The sequence below is a fragment of the Chamaea fasciata genome, unplaced genomic scaffold, assembly GCF_029207755.1.
Source record: "Chamaea fasciata isolate MVZ Bird 193981 ecotype frontalis unplaced genomic scaffold, bChaFas1.0.hap1 SCAF_1, whole genome shotgun sequence".
NCBI classification, from domain to species: Eukaryota; Metazoa; Chordata; class Aves; order Passeriformes; family Sylviidae; genus Chamaea; species Chamaea fasciata.
Window position 1 is genome coordinate 150,605,761 of NW_027094086.1, and position 14,511 is coordinate 150,620,271.

Below are 14,511 nucleotides of genomic sequence, written 5' to 3' on the forward strand. Positions count from 1 at the left end.
CTTGACTTTCCCACATTTTAGTCCTGGCATTCTCCTCCTGGGATTGTGCTGTTCCTGTGTTTGTTATCCCAGAGCCATTCAGACACAGCTGTGGCATCTAATTCATGCTGTTACCTAAAAATTCACACTGGAGGGCTGCAGGAGGGGACAAGGAGAGTGGCTAGGTTCATTCAGGGTTTGAACTGGGATGGCATAAACCAGGTTATTTCTGCAAACTCTCTGAGCAGCAATAAGCAGCTTCTGTTAAAAAAAAAAAAAAAAAAAAAAAAAAAATTAAAAAAAACCCCACAGCTGTATTGACAGCTTTGCAAACAAGCTGCGGTTAAATCATTTCTGTTTGGACCAAAAACAGGGCAGTGAGAAAGAAAGCATCTTAATTATACTCACAAAGTGTTGTCATTGAGGTTAAGTAGCCTGGCACCTTGACTGTCTTAATAAGAAATTCCTTTCTGATGAAGTTTAGGGAATTCTGCTCCAGTGTTTTACTGACTGGAGTATCCATTTTATGTGGTTAAAAGTTCTGGCCAAGCCAAGTTTTGTGACCTTTATAAAGTGATTACTGGTGGGTGGGTTCACATAACCAGGTGAGAACAACACCAAGTGATGCCCTGTGCTGCCTTTTCTCTCTTTCCCATGGCCAGGTGCAAGCTGAGCTCAAGAGGAAGTGGAGGAGGTGGCACCTGGAGAGGTTCCTGGGCTCGGACATGAAGTACCACCACCCTTCCCTGGGCAGCAACGGCACCAACTTCAGCACCCAGATCTCCATGCTGACCAAGTGCTCGCCAAAGACGCGCCGCTGCTCCGGCTTCCAGGCTGAGTTCTCTCTGGTGTGACAGGGGAGAGGCTCCCCAGGCACTGAGCATCCAGAAACTGAGACACGAGGATCCCCTGGGAGTCTGTGATCCCACGACAAATCCCTGTGAAATGATCTGCTCCAACATGAGCCAACAGAGGACACACAACTGGAAAAGCCGCTGGCGTCCAGAACGAGATCAGACAAGCCAAGAGGCGGAGGAACATTTTTGCTCTCCCTCTTTTCAGGCCTTTCTCTCCTCAGTTTCATGCCCTCAGGGGTTGGTAGCTCTGAGGAACTGTCCCGGTTGCTTGAGGACAGCCTGAGAGATGCTGATGTGTCACAAATAATGAAGTACTGGGGGTAAGGGAGGGAGAGCCTCAGTCCTCGGTGGCTTTGCCAGAACTGGCATCTCTGAAACAGACAAATTGCACTTTTGTTTTTCTCGGGTTTTTGGGGGGTTTTTTTTAATGAGCCAGTAAAGGAGAAACAGAGGCAGGAAGTAGGGGGAAAAAATGCCAAACCTATGAATGTGCCAAAATTCCTGTGGATAAGAGATGATGATACAGCACCAAAGACGGTGCTGGAGACATGGGGAGAAGGGACAGGAGGAACATGAGCAGGGAGGGAGAGGCCAGCACATGGCCCCCACGTTTTTCACAGGTGGAGATGAAGATGCAGCACCAGGAAAGCCCCTCAGAGGATGCCCCAGTGTGTTCTGCCACCATCCTTGGGACCAGGAGCTTTCCAGGCCCCCTTTGGATGTCCTGTGGAAGGGCAGATCACTGAGCAGGACCTGCGGGAGGACGCCCTTCTCTGCACTGTGTTGGTGACATGGTGTTTTGCTTGGTTGTGTTTCATGAACAGGAAACTCGATTTGCATGTCTAAAAACCAGGGCCAGATGCCAAAAGAGGAGCATGGCTGTGGGTTGTTTTTTTTTCACTCTCTTTAAGTTCTCCCATAGATCTCGGTGCGTGTATGCACCCAGGATCGTTTGGGATCAGGGGAAAATAATTGGGCTGTAATTCATTTGCACTTGCTTTGCACACACTGTCAGGAATGGGAAATACAAGGCCCTGTGATCCTTAATTGAATCAGAGCTGCCATAAGGAGCCACTCTCCAGATGAAAAAAATTAGCGTCACAGCAGCAGGTAAAATTGCTTTCATCAGAACCAGGTTGTCTCAGCACACAGCTGGCACTCCAGGAGGGAGGAAAGAATGAAGGAGCTACTAAATGGATTTCTTCTTCAGCTTTTGTGGGGAGCTTTCATCCTATAAGAAGGCACTGTTAGATATTTAAGATGTGTGTTTGCATTTTTACCTCTTTTCTGAAGGCCTGTTAGTTTCCATACAGGGACAATTCCTACTTGAAGAATGCGCATGGATCCCATTAAAACCAAGGGAGTAGGTTTGTTTTTTGTTTTGTTTTGTTGGGTTTTTTAATTCTTGTTTTCACAGTGGAGAGGCAAAGGAGAAATGGTAAAGCCCAGTCCTGCTCATTTGAGGCAACCCCCACAGTCCCAAACACAGTCAGGAGACAGAAAATACACGGATGCAGATGCTCACGTTTGTGTCCCACTCAACTGCATCAAGTGGGGTTGAAAAGGTTTTATGCTGAGGGTGGGGAATCTCTGCCCAGCTCATGTGTACCCTCAGTAACTGGTCTGCTTCCATCCTGCTAAAATCTATCCTCATGAAGGGGTGTCTGGGTCACCTGGGGAGGGAGGTGAGCTCCTCTTTCAGAGTTCAGAGATCTCAACTCACCAGTTTTATTCCTCCACAATGAGATGCAGTTCACCGGAGGGAAGCTCCTGCAGCCTGGTGGGGCTGGGAGTTGTTTGCATTTAACAAAGGGTGCCAACAAACCGCGCTGAGCTCACAGGAGACTTGCAGATCCAGCTCCTTCCTGAGTCCTGACAGGGCCGTGTTCCATGCCATAACCATCCCCAGAGACATCTATCGTTGAGCTGGATTTCCAAACTATTCCTCCAGGTGTGGGACTGAGAACAGTGTGGGGGTCTGGAGTCAGAAAAGGGGCATGAGAAACTCTGGCACACCAAGGGCAAACTTGCAGTCCTGAGTTTGCAGGGTGCCAGCTCAGATCCTGTCACAACCATGGCTGCCCAGGATGCAGGTCCTAAGAGGATAGGGAGATGTGAGAATTCCTGGAATTACAGTGCTGGTGGCCTCAGGCTGGCCAGGTGTGAGCCAGCTTGGTTAGGGCTGCTTTACACTGAGCCCACAACAGTGAGGATCCAACTCTGATGTGCCATAAGACCATCAAAATGCAGCTCCCTGATTCCCAAAACGCAGAGAAAACAAGAGGATGCTCAAAATTTCCCCACTTTTCTTGTACTGAAGCCCTTATGCCTTGACACCCCTCAAACAATGTCTCACTGAAATCCACAAGGTTCTCAGAGGCAAAAACCTTTTAAGTGGTTGTGGTCAGAGTTCAGTAAGAGTTTGGACAATGCTCTCAGGCACTTGGGTGTGATTTTTGGGGTTGTCCTCTGCAGGACAAGGAGGTGGACTCGATGATCCTTGTGGGTCCCTTCTAACTCAGGATATTCTGTGATTCTGTGATTCTCTTTTGTGTTTGGTGCTTGTGTTGCTCTGCTGAGCATTTTCAGACCTGGATTAGGACTCACCCAGGAAACACTGGAGAAATCCCACCAGTACCACCAATTCTTCTCCTGTGCCTGGTTCGAAGCAAGGATTTGACCTGCATTTTTCCAGGTGAAAGGCTAAATTCAAGGAAGCCCAGAAGAAGAAAGGGAAAATCCTGTCTCAGCTTCCAAGTTGTTCCACTTGGTGTAAAATGCTTTGTCTCACTGGTTCAGTCTGGGAAAGATTGGATTCATCAGGCTGCAAAGCCATTTTCCCCCTGTTCATCTGTCATGGTAAATATTTATCCCCAGCAAAACTGATGGGCTGCAGAGGAGCTCTGCCAAGTCTTGGGAATGCATCCACTGAGGTGCCTGAGGTGTGAACTGGAATTTCAGGTCCCAGACAAGCAGCAGAGGAGCTGGAGCACAGAGCTGTAGAGCAGAAGTGCAGCACCAATGCCAGCAGCCTCCTCTGTGGGATGTGAGGGAATCCCTTCCCATCTGTTCCATGCTGGGGGAAAGGCCTGTGAGCCATCAGCGCTGAGACACATCGAGCATTTTCCCTCTGGTCTTCACCTTCCCTTTCCACTCCCTGTGCTCCCTTTTCCTCTCCATTTGCAGGGCTTTCTGCTGTGTGTCTGCAGCTTCTCTTGTGTTCCAGCCCTGTGCTAACCCGTGCCAGCACCAGCCATATGCCAACGACACCCAGGAAAGGTTTGCCTTTTGGAGACGTGACAGGGAAAAACTCCAGCTGGGGATTTACCCTCACCAGAGGCTCCTCTGCAGCCTGTCAGGTTCCCCACCAGGCTATTCTGCACGGGAGCCTGAGGATGGGATGTTTCCTAAGCTGAGAGGCTCCTTCAGAAAGTGTGGAGTACATCAGCATGCCAGAACTGTGCCCCCAGGCACCCTGCTCACAATTATTTCGTTACTGAACATCCAGCCACGTCCCCTTTTCTGCTCCCAGGGGTGTTTGAGGGATTGAATGAACGTGCTGAATGTACCTGCTGTGACAGGCATGGCAATGTCAGCCATGCAGAGCTGCCAGCCCAGCTGCCTTGGCCTGCTGTTCCAGGAAAACAGAGGAGCTGGGGCTGAAACCAGAGCTTTTCACTCTGGGGACGTGAGCAATCGAGTGAATGATGGCATTGGGACCGGGCCCCGTTTAACTGGCTTAGTGCAGGAATTTGGCTCCATAACTTGGCCTTGTCTACTCTGTGTTTTTTCATCCATCTCATCAATAGAGTGGAATTCAAGGACTTTACTGCAGATGACAGCGTGGAGCGAGCTGTCCTGGCCCCATGGCCTGACCCCATATCCTGGCACCCTATCCTGGCCCCACACAGAGCACACAGCAGAGCTCAGCACTTCTGCTGCTCCCCAGCTCCAGCCTGACCCCAGTGTGTAACACAGAAATTACTCCAGCAGGGCAGCTGCATCCATTTGCTGCATAATAAGGTCACAGTTGTGCCTCTTAAAAGGTGTTAAAACTTCTTCTGCCTCTGTTAAAGGGCACTGATGTGTTTGAGGATCATGGATTTGGGCTCCAAAACTCTTAACAGAAATAAAGCCAAATTCTGATCCTGCTTGCACCAATCAGTTCGCTGCAGTGACTCCTGAATTACACCAGCATTAAACTGGGATTTGCCTTCAAAATAATTCCTTTTTCTGCGTTCTGGAGCTGTTTGCTCCCTTTTTACATCAGGGATAGAGCCCCTCCTGTTCTATACTTCAGTGATTGAATTATTTAAAATTATTAATAGGTATAGAACAATTAAATATAAACAATAAATTATTGTCTGAAGGTTTAGAGGTTCAATGGTAACATTAGACTGTAAATATTTCTGTTCACCTGGGACCTGCATTGCTTTGTGACCCTCTCACAAGCAGCAAGAAATGAGAATGTGAACATGTTTAGGGTTTAGAAAAGAAATTCTGTTGCAGAATTTTAGGGGCATTAAAATTAAACAAAATTTTGAAATAAGAGTTATGTGTGCAGCAACAGCATTACAGCAGTTGTGGAATGAAAAGGGGGAAAGGCCAGAAGGTGAAAGATCTGAGCATTTTGTTTTATTTTTGGTTTGTTTGGGCTTTTTTTTTTGCTAGGAAACAAGTTATATTTTTCTCCAGGAAGGTGTTGCTGGAGAAAAGACATTTTATACATCAACTAATTCTCAGATTTCCTTCTTTCTCTGGATCCCACTGGTTTCCCATTCATCTCAAAATCAATGAGGGTCGTGTCTGTGCCACAGGGCTCCATGGGCAGAGGGATTAACCCCAAATCTCTGCTCCAATCTGATGGAAATGCTTTCAGAGAGAAATGCACCTGCTGATTAATGAAAGATTGCTGGTAGTATTTCAAAAGCAAAATGAAGTTCCAAAGAAAGCTCAGGAGTGAATGAACACCACTTGGCTCCATGGCAGGGATTAAAGGGGTTTGGTGGGGTCTTTTTGTCTCCTTTCCTTCCAGCTTCACCCCAGGGTTTCAACACGGGGAAAGGAAAAATGGGGAAATACGAAATAATTTCAGACTAAAAGGGAGTCTCTCAAACTGGGAAATGCCAATGTGTGTCTTCATGAAGCTGATTTTATTCTGACCACACAGGCACATCTTGGTTTGATAAGTGGCCTGTGGAAACACGGGTGGGTCAGAAGCCATGTCCCTTCTCTGGAAGGTAAATCCAGCTGAATCCAGAGGGAAGCCCACATAAAACATTCCTCCTGCTGTGTCCCAGCTCCTGCTTTCAGGTTGAGTGTTTGGCACAGCCCAAGTTCCCTCCCAGCCTCATGCTTCCCCCCCGGCATCTGTGCACCCATCAATGTGCCAAACTCCTGTGGACAGGGATTGCAATCCTGAATTCCCTGGCTCACCATGAAAATTTGCACTTTTCCCACCCGGATGCTGATGGGGCCAGCACCACAAAGCTGCTTCACTGCAGATGAACCTCGAGGAGCAGGGGGTCACACACACCCACATCCATCCAGAAATTACCCTTCCGGCATCGCTCAGGCACTAAACTGCTGTAATAAGGAAAAAGATTCCAGCCCCAGGCTGGCACATGGAGTCAGATGTCCCAAAATGTGGATTTCAATCCATTTCCTTTCAGTCAGTCAGCTTTTCACCCCCTCTCCAAACCCAGCATTTGCGTATCAGTCTGATGGGGTGTAATTACTTCGTTATTTCCCCTGGAGACCTGTGCAGGTGTGAACTGTGGCTTCTAATCAGGAGTTTCTTGGGAGAAAGGATCATCTTTTCCACCCCTTCCTGAATGTCTTAACTTGCATGGTGTTGTGCTGTATCCTGAAGAACCCTGGGCTTGAAATTCTGGTTATTTCTAGAATACTGTGAAATCACAGGGGAGAAAACAAACATTGGGACTGGAGGCTACAGGTCTGTAAGGAAAATAATTCCCACTTGTGTTCTGAGGGCCCAGACCCTGAGGACATACACACTGGCAGCAGGAGAGCACCAGTGTTTTATACCCAAGTTTTGTGGATATTGTACATTTGTACATAGGGGAAATCTGAAGAGCACATTAAAAAAAAATAAAATAAAATAAAAAAAAAACACCACATTTTTGATACTCAGATGATGATGATGATAAATCGAGTTCAAAAAGGCATTTTTGAACCCGAAAGTGCATTTTTCAGAGCCTGTTTCCAACACCTCAAGCTGTGGGTCAGCAGCTGGTGCCAGCTGACCCTTCTCACTCGAGCTGTAAACACCTCTGCTCCGCCCTCCTGTAAATAGGCTTTGACAGCAGAGGGTGATGGGGACAGGCTGTGAGCAGAGAATTTCCGCCTCTGTGGACTTTTCTGTACCAGGTGCTTGTGGTGTATCCTCCATGCCAGCGAGAACAGGCCTGCTTGCTCTTGCTCAGCACAGGTGAAATCTCTGCCTTGTTTCATGGCCTTTTGCCTGATGTTATTTATTTTTGGTCTGATCCTGTATATATGCAATGAAATGGCTATTTTTTTTTCTTGGTTTTTGTTTTTTTGTTTTTGTTTTTTTTTTTACTTTGTATTTGGTTCACCTCCTTGCTCCAGAGGGGGTTCTTCTCTGTGGTTGATGCTGCTGGAAACAAGCAATAAAACCATCGTGAAGACATTGTGTCTGAGGTGTTCCACCTGGTATTTTAAGTTATTCCTCACAGTCCTGGAGAAGACACAGAGAAGGAAAACTGAGAAGGAAGTTGTGAGCTGGGGGAGGCTCTTGCTTGGAGTTAAGCATAACGACCTCACACTTTGAAAGGTTAACCAGATAGACCAAATCACTCTTAAAATCAGAGAATCATAGAAATATTTGGGTTGGAGGGCACATTTAAAGGCCATTTAGTCCTTGCAGTGAGCATCTTCATCCACATCTTCAAGGAGATGGGAGTTCTGAGGAGACCTTCTTTGAGAATATCTCTGCCAGGAGATGAACCAGTACCAAATCCAACATAAATAACCCCAAAACCTCCACCACTGCACGAGCTGGGGTGCATGGATGAATTTGGAGGCAGGACTGATGCATGGAGGTGAGAACCGTGAAAATACAAATACTCTGTCATCGTTTTGTCACAAACCACAGGTGTGAAATGATTCCTGCATTTACAGGAACGTACAGCCTGACACACAAATATAGATGTGATGCTGGAATATCCTCCAATAAATGTCTTTATTGCTCGGAACAAAGCAGCCTGACACACAAATACAGATGTGATGCTGGAATATCCTCCAATGAAAGTCTTTATTGCTCAGAACAAAGCACGAGCCTTCCCCTGTGCCAGAGAAAAGCCTGGCAGGCAACCACAAGAGAACAATAATTGTTCATTGCAAAGGCACATTATTTGATGCACACAAATGTTAGGAAGTGAAAATAGATCTCGACAAGAGGTCAGTGAGCTTTGCCATGTCCATGGGGCCTGTTTGGCCACTCACCCCCTTCTTAAACTGATTTACACCCAGTGTTCACACTGCTGATAAAGGCCAAACCTACAACTTGAAATGACAAGCCTTGGCTATATTTGTCCCTCTTTCTGCATGGATTAACCATTTTCATTTAAAAGCAAGGGGTCTGATGCTCTGGGCCATTCTGAGAAGCAAAGATGTTTGTACTGACTTCCAATGGATCTCTCTGTGGGTTAAGAGATCAGGAAAACAGGTTGTGAGGGCTGGGGAAAGGGAAAACCAGACAATTACATTTATTCTGTGTCTGTAGAGGTGAGGATAATCCCATCCCTCCAAAAAAAAACATCTTCCACATGAGGAATTCCAGTCGCTGCTCAGAAATTAATGTAAGCGGTTTTGATGAAGGTCGCCAGAGAAGTCTGGAAAAAAAATCAGCCCAACCCTCTTTGGTCCCAGCTGTGTGACCCCTGTGTCCCTCCTGGTTGGCAAAGAGCAAAGCATGGCTTTTCTTAGGCACACACCATTATTCTGAGTTTGACGGAACATGCAATCACAACCTCTGGAAGGTTTCGAGCTCGGCTTTTGGGGTTTCTCTGTGTAAGTTCAGTTTTCATGACTGCACAAAGCATCTTTCTCTATTAGAAAGAATCATGTTTAAAGATGGCAAATTACATCCTCTCCCTTTGATCCCCCATGGTTTCCATGGCGAAATACCAAGATGAGGGATTTTGTGATCTCCATGACATTAAAGCAATTTCCCATGTAATGGATCAATGCCAGTGGTTAAATCATTTTCACTCCACATACACTTGGCTGTATTTACACCCTCACTCTGGGGATGTAAAGTCTGAACTGTGACTCAGTACAACCCACAGGGGGAATTTGGCTGTCCTCAGCTCAGAAAGATGCTGGGTTGTCTGAGGATCCCAAGGACGTGTGGCACAAAGAGCCTGGGCATGGCATCACAGCTGTAACACTGAATTCTCTGAAAGCCTAAAATCCTCTTCTGACACTGACAGTGCTCACAAAGAAATCATTCCTACTGCAGAACCCCTCGTGCATTTTCTCCTTTGTTAGATCATAAGAGCAAAGGCAGGTGAGTGGCAATGCCATTTCCCAGGTCACAGAATCTCAGGATCACTGAGGTTGGGAGAGCCCTCCAAGACCATTGAGTCCACTTTGTGATTGATCCCCATTTTTTCACCCAGCCCAGAGCTCTGAGTGCCACATCCAGCCCTTCCTTGGACACCTCCAGGGGTTGGGAACCCCACCAGCTCCTGTCAGGCCCTGGTGTAGGTGTGGAAAGCTCAGAACTAAACTGGCCCTGCACCCAAAGACCAGAGAGGCAAAAATCTCCTGTACATGGCAACAGATCCCTTTTTATGGTTCCAAGTAAGAAACTCTCTCCTAGAGTGCATCCCCACCCAGCAATACTGATTGAACTTCTCCCCTTGGAAACATCTCCACTCCTCCCAGTCCAGATCAGCACCTTGAATCCTTCCCACACACAGCCTCAGGGTACAGGAAGTAACTTGGAATGCTGAAACCGGCCAATACCACCCCTGCCCTTGGTTTTCAGAGCAAATCTACATAATTTCTGTACAATGACCGAGATAGAGGGAGGAAAAAGTAAGGAAGACAGGACTCTCTAAAGCACATATTGTTGTCCAAACATGAAAAGGACTCGTAAAATCACAGACTGGTTTGGGTTGGAAGAGACCCTAAAGCTCATTTTGTTTCACGCCCTGCAATGGGCAGGGACACCTTCCACGGACCAAGTTGCTCCAAGCCCCTTCCAATCTGGCCATGAACATTTCCAGGGATGGAACAATTAGTTTGACTCAGAACTTCAATACCTTGATAAATGGGTAATCCTGGGTGACAAATAGGAGTTCTGTCGCTTAACGTCAGCTCCAAATCAAGGAAGTGGCTTTTAAAGCACAGGGATGCCAATATTTGATGTGAAATAAACTGGGATTGAACCAACACTCACACATTTGTCTTTTTCTCCTGAAAAGTGTCCGTACCCTATTGTCATTTTTTACCTGAATCCACATGCGAAACTTATTTTATAAAAGAAGTAAAATACCAGCAGCAAGACCCCCAACACTGGGTTGGGCACTGCTGCCAAGAATCTGCCTCCCCCAGCTCTTACAGATTTATTGCTCAGGGATACCTAAATTCAATGGCTATTTCTTATCAGCCACTTAACTCTCAGCTCTTTGGCATAAAGCCATTAGAATCCATAATATTTCATTATGTCTTGTCTGCTCCCAGCTAAAAAAAATATGGGGATCTAGTAGAAATACGACTTCAGTTGGCAGTGATAAAAGAATTTATTATGTGTAATAGATTTATGTGTGTAACGTGATTTTGGGGGTTGGAATGCATGCAGGTTTTCATTCCCATCAAGTATTTCCCATCAAGTGTGAACTTGTTGGCCACTAAATTCCAGCTCTCCTCTTGTCCTGTTTATTTCACAGGTAGAGATCTAAACAGGGAGTTCCAGGAATTCTCTGGCTTTTGAGAAAATTCCAAACATGTAGGTCCACGATGGAAGAATTCCAAGAGGAAGATTCCCTTCCCTCTTGGCTGAGTCTGAACTCAGCCCTTTAGCCCTTTCCCAGGTCGTGATGGTCAGATTTCCAAGGATCTCTTTGGAAATTACTGGACCTGGGGGAAAACTGGATGGTTTTATCCTCCCTTGCTTCCATTACTGGCAAGGAATCCTCAGTTTCAGAGACAATTACTGTGATTTTGGCCAGAACTGGGCAAGGATAAAGCCTGGAATCAAAATTATAGAGTACAACTCAATTCTGGGCTCTCAACAGCTCCCCCATCTCCAAGGAAAGATTTGGAGTTCATCAGCTGGATCGGTGATTAGGGGTTGTGTGAACAAGTGATTGAGTTTGGCTGCTGGGGGGGAAGGAAAGGGAAAGGGAAAGGAACAGGAAAAGGGAAAGGGAAAGGAAAAAGAAAAAGAAAAGGAAAAGGAAAAGGAACAGGAACAGGAACAGGAACAGGAAAAGGAAAAGGAAAAGGAAAAGGAAAAGGAAAAGGAAAAGGCATACAAAACCAACTGTACTTTATTTTGAACAAAATATTAAAACAGACATGCTTTGGGATTTTTTTTTTCCCTGAAAAGAGAATCATTAAAATACTATTTGAAAAGAAATTTTACTGTGATACAAAATGGAACATTTCACTTCAGCCATTTGAAAATACTTAAAAAAAAAAAAAAAAAAGGAAATAAAGAAAAGAGAAACAGTCAAGGTAAACTCAAAAGGACTTGCAAAAAGGAGAACAGCACTGCCTCCCTCCCACTGACTCATCTTAGTCAGGGCAACTAAATAAAGGGAGGAACATTTCAGATCAAGACTGACTCCTTGCTTTGGAAAACCTGCTCTAGTGGAAGGTGTCCCTGCCCATGATAGTGGCAGGAACAAGGCGGGTTTTAAGGCCTCTTCCAACCCAAACCATTCTGGGATTCTGGGATTTAATATCCCACTGCATCAGTTCATTTCTTTTATGTACATGATGATTTATTTGTCTGTAGTTATAATACACTTGTCATTCTCGTGGCTGATTAGAAACACAAGGGTTGTTCCATGGAGCTCAGGAGTGGAAAGAGTCAATGAGCACCTTTTCTAACATCAACAAAAGATGCATAGAATTCAGTAATTCTCATCATTCAAATCCAACCTAATTACAGTGCAAAATGTAAATTAATGCAACATTCTTTGAAGGGCTGCTCACATCCATAGTAATATGCCAGCTCTGGAAGTTGCCCAAGTCTTGAACAGGAATGAAAGTCTTTAGATACAACATCAAGTGCTTCAGTCTGTTCACAGGAGAAAAGCATTTTAGGTGTTACTAAGGCAAAGTTTAAAGCAGCAGTTGCTCCAACAAGAGAGAAATTTCCAGGGAGGTTTTGAGAAGGGGTCCCACACACCCAGCTAGAGCACAGCCCTTGCCAGGAGGTGAACAAATCCTTGAGAAGCCAAGGGCTGGCACTCAGGTTTGAAGCACTTCGGTGATGAAGATAAATTAGGGTCCTCATTGTTGTCATCTGGCTGCAGAAGCTCATTGCCAAAGCTTTTACATTCCAGGAGCCAAAAAAAAGACCAAATTTAAACAAACACAGCTCAGCCTGGTGAGGTGGACAATGAAAATTTCCTTCATTCTGAATTCCTGTTGATTCTGAAACCTGATTTAAAGCTGTTCTGACCTTCTGCAGGTGTCAGCACTTCAGCTGAATAGGTTTGCTTCCCTCACCCAGTCTTAACAAGGTGAGTACAAATTCCTCACACCAGGAATAGATCCCACAGGAAGAATTCAGGCATAGAATGTGGACAAACCTTCCACCCCGTGTTTCTCTCCAGAAAAACAATGTCTCTAGAGACATAAGCTGAAAAACTACATTTCATTACACATAGAGCAATGCTTGCTAGGTGGGACAGAGTGTGAAAAACCGTTGTCAGCTTTGTAAACACAAAGAGAATTGTTATTGTACCATTGACTATCTGGGGGGAAATCCTCTCACCTGGTTTTAGGTGTCAATTAAGCAGCAATTAATGCCAGAGGCACTCACTAGAACTCCTTTCTAGAGAGTTCTTGTCAATGTAGTTAATTCAGTTTAGGAGGAAATTCATCTGTGCAGATGCAGCAGATAAATTTATACTCAATTTAAATACACTTAAATAACCCTGGGTTGTCTGATTTAAGACTTTGGAAGAGAAAAGACAGAGAAGACACTGAAATTCCCAAATTTTCTCTTTGAAAGGGGCAAAATGTGCACCAGACAAAGTCCTCCTCTCACTGAATGCATTTCATGGCAACCACAAAGGAAGGATTTAGGGACTCGTGACAGATGTGAATTCCTCTGCAAAGGTCCAAGGCGATGACTGCAGAGGTGCTGCAAAGGAGAACCTGGAATTCCAAGGAATGGATGGACCAGCAGCATCCACAGCTATCCTTGGCCTTCTGAGACACAGCTGCTCTGGTTCCTGCCAGACTAGTGAACACAAAAACTGGTAACAAGTTCTGGTGAAGAAAGAGGTGTGTCATGGGAAACAGCACCAGTAAAAAAGGTGTGATGGAGAAGATTCTGCACAAACCCATTTCACTTCAAAGCTGGGGGAGGAAAGTGACAACAATTATAGTTTTGCTTGAAATCCACACCTGCACACCTTGCAATATGTCCAGTACTCTCTCCTTATAGAAATAATTGGGGTTTTGCTTCTGCTCTCTGTTAATGTTGAAATCGAATTCTTATAATAGGAGTTTTTTGGTGAGCAATGCACATGGAAACCTTGAATGTTACAGTATTAAAAAATACTTGTTACCAAAAAGGACACTGCTGTTGTTAAAACCATAATTATCTTTGCTACATTAGCACTTAGTGAATATTCCCATTTGTAAAAACATATATAAATTCAGAGCTTTTAAGAAAAGTGGTGAAAACATTTTTTACCTCCAGTAATACACCTAAAACTCATGACCTTGGTTCAGGGACAGGAATAATTTTTTGGGTCACTGTGAGTTCAACAGAGAATTTGACCATGGCTCCAGCAAAGAGAGTTTAACTGGGATAGAATAACCCGCACATGATCATTAATATGGTTATTTTCCTTGTGGGTTGTAAAAAGTTCTTTTTTCCCCAAAGACAAAGTGAGAACAAACCTGAACTTCAATTTATTCCGTTTCTTTACTAATGGAATATTAATTTTTGTTTTTTCACTGGGCTGTTTGGGAGGTTTGGGTTTAATATATTGAAATTTCAGCTGCATGTATTTGAATTATTTATGCAGCCAGACATGTAGGCTGTGATTAAGCCTCTTATTTGGTTGTAACACAAGGTTCATTTCTTCGGCTCATTGATTTAGCATGAGGAAACCTTCCCCGCGGCTCAGCTTCACAATAAATTGCTATTGGCAGATAGAAATGTCAGGTTTACCCTCCAGATGGGAGCAATAACAAACCAGACCTTTGCTTGCTCCATTTATCCTGCTGCACGTGTGACAAGAGATGTGCTTTGCTCTCTGCTGACTCTGTCCCTTTCCTAAATGCACAATTACACTGAGGCGTTTTTCCACAGGCTAATTTTGTGGCCACAAAAAAGGTGGCTCAGTGCCTGTAAAACCGGCTCAGACAAATTTCTCAGCCCCAATTTTCGACTTTGCCATGAATCTGTTGAAGTTGAAATAATGTTTTCATT

At 45.0% G+C, this 14,511-nt stretch overlaps 1 protein-coding gene across 1 annotated transcript in view; it reads left to right on the forward strand.

Annotated features, from left to right (window-relative positions):
* LOC136299804 (vasoactive intestinal polypeptide receptor) overlaps positions 1-7,512 on the forward strand; it is a 111,754-nt gene extending 104,242 nt beyond the window's left edge. The window contains exon 13 of the mRNA XM_066201746.1: positions 642-7,512. Within this exon, the coding sequence (XP_066057843.1) occupies positions 642-833 (192 nt within the window). The 3' untranslated portion in view covers positions 834-7,512. The remainder of the gene's footprint in view (positions 1-641) is intronic.
* Positions 7,513-14,511: the final 6,999 nt, after the last annotated feature.